This window comes from Trachymyrmex cornetzi, unplaced genomic scaffold, assembly GCF_001594075.2.
Source record: "Trachymyrmex cornetzi isolate Tcor2-1 unplaced genomic scaffold, Tcor1.1 scaffold280, whole genome shotgun sequence".
Classification (NCBI taxonomy): domain Eukaryota; kingdom Metazoa; phylum Arthropoda; class Insecta; order Hymenoptera; family Formicidae; genus Trachymyrmex; species Trachymyrmex cornetzi.
Genome location: NW_017297483.1, coordinates 32,202 through 38,462, shown reverse-complemented (window position 1 = coordinate 38,462; position 6,261 = coordinate 32,202). Strand labels below are relative to the sequence as shown.

At 31.7% G+C, this 6,261-nt stretch overlaps 1 protein-coding gene across 1 annotated transcript; it reads left to right on the top strand.

Annotated features, from left to right (window-relative positions):
* The first annotated feature begins 1,805 nt into the window (after window positions 1–1,805).
* Window positions 1,806–5,834, top strand: LOC108762201 (E3 ubiquitin-protein ligase MARCH3). The gene is made up of 6 exons (XM_018509106.1): window positions 1,806–1,988; window positions 2,240–2,410; window positions 2,590–2,731; window positions 3,414–3,588; window positions 3,927–4,120; window positions 5,744–5,834. Exons 1-6 carry the CDS (start codon window positions 1,931–1,933, stop codon window positions 5,832–5,834), a joined length of 831 nt encoding a protein of 276 aa, XP_018364608.1. The 5' UTR covers window positions 1,806–1,930.
* The last annotated feature ends 427 nt before the right edge of the window (window positions 5,835–6,261 follow it).

The window sequence follows — 6,261 nt, the reverse complement described above, 5'->3', positions numbered from 1 at the left end:
TTTGTGTGTTTGTTTATATTGTTCATTGCCGGCATATTAAAATTTTATATTGTGACTACATGACATATTTATTTTGTATTTTTTAAAACATCACTATTTACAACGACTTATTCTTAGGCTCGTGGCCCTTTTTCTTTCATTTTTTTGAGCCTTATTATTATAACATTTTTAGAATATTAATATTTTATAATTTATTAAAAGATTAACGAATTTTATTTTATTGACTATATGTTTATAGTTTATATTTTATATATATATAGTCTATATGTCGTAGTAGTATATGTACATTTAATATATAAATAAATAAAAACATGTTTTTTGCAACATACAATTATTTTTTTTGTTTATTTTTTACAATTTCTTTTCCAAATCACATGTTTTAATTGCAGTGTTTTTAAACAGTTTTAAACAATAGTTTAAAAATGTTTAAAATAAAAGTGTTTTAAACAACGCCCAATGTTTTAAACATGTTTTAAACAAGCCGTTTTAAACGTTTTGTTTAAAACATAACAACCCTGGTTTATACATATCTATACATATTCATGCATGAAAAATTTTTTACCTGGATTTTTTTTACATCCTACCGTTTTCACCTTTCGGAAAGATTTCAGTTATGAACACCGACAGTGACATCGAAAATAGCATACCATCTGTTAAGAGTGAGGGTGCCGTCCCATGACACAAATTTTTCCTTACGTAACGTGTATCGCGTAACCAATCTGAGACCAGAGGCCCTATTCTTGAAAAGTATCGCATACGAAAAACTAGGGAAATACTATAGTGTACGTAACATATACTATAGTATTTCCCTAGTTTTTCGTATGCGATACTTTTCGAGAATAGGGGCCTAGTACACGTTTTTCGAGTCGTTATGCTTTTACTATGCATTTTTTGTTACGCGGAATTCAATTTCCATATGTCCCATGGTACGGAAGAAAGATGGATGGCGTACACGATAACCAATTATATCTTTATTTTCTTTTAAACTGTTCCAATAGAAATACCAAAGATGGCAGCTTATTGATTACGCGAATTTGTAATACGTTTCATGGGACATTTTAGAAATGAGTTTTGCGTAACACAGCACACATTCATTTATGTATGTTCATTGTATACAGTTTCTGAAAATGGCAGTTTTTTCGTTCATTTGATTTTCTCATTTCGATTTTCATACAGAACTTTGGTACTTTTTATTATTTTACAAAACGAATCGTACTGTCTTCCGGACCCAATTACAGCAAGGGTATCTCAAATCCTAGAGAAAGTTTCTAAAAAAATGGATTCTGATCAGTTAGCACTTTTCATTATTGCTTTCTGTAAAAAAATATCGTCAGAAACACTTGATCGTACAGCGAACTAAGTTAAAAAAAACTAATTAGAGCTCTATATTTATTAAATATATTTAAAAATAAAAATAAAGATGCGAAATTTGTTTTCTTCTTATTCCTTTAGTATCCATGAAGGTCACACATATTGCACACACATGCCTTGATGTAAAACCGCTTAATATAATACGCTTTAAAACTGTGCACGAATTTAGTAAAAACGTAACGACTCGAAAAACGCATGGTCTTTGATTGGTTACGCGATACGCGTTACACGGAAAATCTGTATTATGGGACGGCACCCTTAGAGCCTCCAAGAGCATTATTTTATTCTTTGGTCTTCAGTTTATACATTTATGAGAGTAATGAAAATCGACTGAAGCTTACTATAGCGCATAAGCGCGTGAACGCAGCCAGAGTTTCTGAGCTATTTAATCGATTGTTTATGAAAAAAATCGAACGCATCATATGACTTGATAACGTAACATACACAAATGAGTACATACATACATCTATCGATAGTGGCGAGTTGCTGAAAGGATTTAGAGGAAAATATTAGATTTTATTGGAAGCGCGTACATCAAAATGCGCGCAAAGCATCTTTGATGTCACACGTTGAGAACGCAGAGCCTAAAAATGGCAGCGGACGTACGAATGAGATAGGTTAGCGTTAATTTTTTCATCTGACAACATCTGATATTTTGCACAAGGTTAATAAATTAACACACATAATTTAAATTATATGTAATTAACTAAGAAAATTTTATGTGCAAAATAAGATTTTTCAAATTTTCTAAACCTTATTACTCTTTCAAAATAGATAAAATAATTGATAACTTGTGTGTATATATACATATACATATATTAAAAGTATATTATATTGTATAAAATTTGATACACGTTGCATTTATTAGTAGCGAACGAACGCGATAAATCCGTTGTGCAAGCAAGTCCGGAAAGTTCTGTCAATGTAGAGGTTCGGATATCAGCATCCAAAACGAGTCAAATATTGGATAACATAAAATCTGATCTAGAGACGGAGGAAAATGACGAGAAATGCGTCGATACATCACAAGACAAAGATAGTATGTCTTATTTTTATTATTAAATAAAATTCTGTATCTCTATTTCTTTTATATCAAAGAAAATAATTACGTTATAATTTATATTGGAATATTAATAACTATTAATGTCTGTCAGATGATTTTAAAATAAGTGATATCATATTAAAATAAAATAATTTCAGACACATGTATTGCCTCAGGCGACATTTGTAGAATCTGTCACATGGACGGATATGCCCCCATCGCGGACAACCATCCATCATATGACTCGGAAAATCTGATTGATCAGACATCGATTCTGTCAAACGTTGTTGATCTCGGTCCTTTGATTTCAGCTTGCAAGTAAGTTTTTGTTTCATTCGAGAAAGCTAATTAGAAAAAGCTAAGATAAATTCAACAAATAAATTATAAGTTTTATAAATCTTTGATTTATTGTGTAAGTGAATTATTTTCTTCTTTTTCTAACATAATATTGAAAATAATATTTCCACACACCAAGGGAAAACATAATATTGAAAATATTATGTTTATCTGGAAAGTAATTTTTTATTGGACATTAATATTTTCGTATTATTTGCCGATTTACATATCGACGTGTACCTTTTAGAGTGATATTTCTATTATACATCTCTCGTTTCGTAATTTTTTCTCATAGTATTAATTCTCAGACATGACTTACATTTAATTCAACATATCGTTGATTTGAATTTTGAAAAAATTAATACCCAATTTGTTTGACATTAATATTTTCATTTAAGATTTTAAGACATCAATATTTTTAAGTCAACGATATGTCAAATTAAATGTAAGACATATGTGTGCCCGAGAATTAAGAAAAACATTGAGGAAAAATTTCAATCAGAACAAGAAGTGTATCGTAGGAATACGGCTCCGAACGACGCGCGAGCAACATGTAAATCAACAAATTATCATCGCGAATGATATAGAAATCGCATGATAAGAGACTCAGCTTAGTTAAGAAAAGCGACTGTCCTTCCTTATATATCGTTTAATGGTGCGACAGATGCCGGGGTACAGTGGCTCTGGTGCACGTCGAGTGCCTAGAGAGATGGCTAACCGAGTCCGGTCGTGCGAGATGCGAACTTTGCGGCTACAAGTATGCAATCAGAAGGGTACGGCGTTACAGCCTCTTTCAAAGCGTCATAATATGGTTCCGCACCATAATAGCTACTCGACAGGTGAGCGAGATCGTTAACTCGCTTTTCCATCTACATTTATTTCAGAAAGCGCTAGACCTAAAGCTTCTTTAATCAAGTCTTTGAATGACACTCTATCATTAATATGCATATAAGATACACTGCATTAAGCATTTTAAATCAATATTAGGAATATTATAAAGCTATAAAATGTTGAATCTACATGGAATATTATCGCTGTAACGACACAGAATCATGCAAAATTAAAATTATCTTATAAGTTGTGATAGAACGTTTAATATGATATCATTCTCCATGTAAATTAGGCTTTTAATTGCTCTATTAATTATCTCTACTTAATACGTTCTCTTTTTCACGAGGAGATGCTACTTGACATTGGATATTTGGTAATGACCACACCTGTGGCTGTGTTTTCCTGCTATCTGTGCGCCTTGGCCTTGAAAATGTTGATGCGAAATGGCTTTTACGAGATACCCTGGATGATAGTTGCTATGCTGCCAACCTGCTTATTGACGCTGATAGCTTATTGGCGATGGATAATTACGTTAGGGAGGTACGCTATAAAACTTAAATCAGCTCGCGCTCGTGCGCGGATAAAAATAGTCGTTAATGGAAAATAAGTTAATTAAGGTATTACCCAATGCAATTACGTAATTATAAAAAATTTGAGAAGTTAAAAGCCACAAAATCATGTCTCGAAATTAATCTCATTGAAACATAATAACACTGATATTTACAAGGTTTTTTTGTCTATCTGAATGGTGACTCATGTATTTTTACCTGCTGAAAAAGAATGTAAAATTAAAAAAAGTTCTCTCAACACACACACACACACAATACACTCTCCCTCCCTCCCTCCCTCTCTCTCTCTCTCACAGATTTTAAAAAATCGAAAACTATTTTTTTAAAAACTTTACAAATTTATTAAAGTATCTGGAGACACTGATAGTGTCTCGGCGATATAGCACACGCAGCGACACTACCGTGGCTTTATATTAAACCGCAATGTGAACACACAACAATTAAGAAATAAAGGCAAAGCGGTCAAGCTTGGATCTTCAATGCGCAGAAACTATTCCATGTACCACAAATCTAATCCTTCAAACTGCGTTACTTTTCAAGTAACGATTCGTTACTTTTTTTCTAATGCTAAAGTAAGTTATTAGATTTCAAAATTACATTAGCTGATAATTAATTTAATACTAAATGTGTGTGAAATAAATATTCAAACTTGAAATTCTCTACTAACTAGTTTGTATATAGAGCAAGCTTTTCTCTATATTAAACTTACCCAAAGTTTTACTAATTCTTTATTTTACTTACAAGGGAACTAAACTTCTCATTTTTCTCAATACGTCATTAATTTAATAATGCAGTTAACTGTTAAATCATTTAACTCAAGAAGATGTTTTAATTTGACTCTATAATTTATTTCCTTACATACATTAATATGAACGTTACTTATGTTGAAATAAGTACAGAAATGGATTGATTAACATTTTGATACACATGGAAGTAAAAAGATAATAAAATGTTATTTAACTCAAGAAACTCAGGGTTGTCATTGCTCCTTTGACATCTAACAGTGATGAGTTACGGTATCATATATTTCCTGTGATGTATAAGCACATTTTTTGTTATAAAGAGCAATGAACGTATTTATTATAAATTTTAAAACTACTTGTTAATCTTATTATTAATACTAACATGATTATTATATGACAAAACGTTCGCAATTATGATATTCTTCAAAAAAATGCTGCATACAAAAATATTGCTTGCATCAGGAACATCGTATTACAGCAGGTGCACCACATATGGAGCAGCGAGGTATTTCTTGAATTATCCTTTCCGTTGAAACAAAAATCTACTAGAGTTTCGAATTGTGGCGGCCGTTCTTCCATGTATTCACTCTTATACCAGGCATATTTAAAAAAATTATGAAATCGCGAAGAAGATGGTTGTATATGCATTAAAGATTGTAATTGATGATATTATTTCTCAAATGTAAATTAATTTCATAATTTAGTAACATAACGCGATCACTGAATGTTCTCACAAAGTTTTTCAATAGTCTAAATCCATAAATGTCAAGAGGTTGAATCATTCCCGTTGTTTTCTTTGGTATAGTTAAAATTCGTATATCTTTATCTTTTTTTGGCATTAATTCTTGCAGACTTGCAGGACAATGTCCGCTCCAAGAGTCTAACAACAGCACACTAAAACTTCCAGGTGCGGATACAAATACGTTTGTAAACCAAGACTGAAAGTGTTAATTTGCCCGATTTTGATGCTGCAATGTAAACATTTGTAGGTCTAAACAAATTTTCCTCTACGTGTGGTCCAAAATTTCCACTAGCTTCTTTCAGAACCAAATAGAGAGGCGGTTTCAATTGTCCGCTTGCAGAAATTATGGGCATAATTGTGTTAACTATCCGTAGTTGTCGATAGTGATTGAACTATACTTTCAACTGTTTTAACACCTTGTGTGGTCAGTGTTCTGTCTGAATATAATTCCAAATTGAATCCACTTTCGTCTACATTATATATATTCTCTAGTTCAAAAAGATTTATGTTAGATTTTACGGTAGTATGAATTCCTGATATCCAATTTGTAATTGCTCTTTATATCTTTGCGCAGAACGACTTATAAATTTTGTTATTTTTCTTGACACGATTCTATGTTTTCTTTAA

Coding starts and splice junctions, on each gene's coding strand:
- LOC108762201 (XM_018509106.1), top strand. CDS start 1,931: ATGTCACACGTTGAGAACGCAGAGCCTAAAAATGGCAGCGGACGTACG. Junction 1,989..2,239: donor CGGACGTACGAATGAGATAG/GTTAGCGTTAAT, acceptor TGCATTTATTAG/TAGCGAACGAACGCGATAAA. Junction 2,411..2,589: donor TACATCACAAGACAAAGATA/GTATGTCTTATT, acceptor GTATTGCCTCAG/GCGACATTTGTAGAATCTGT.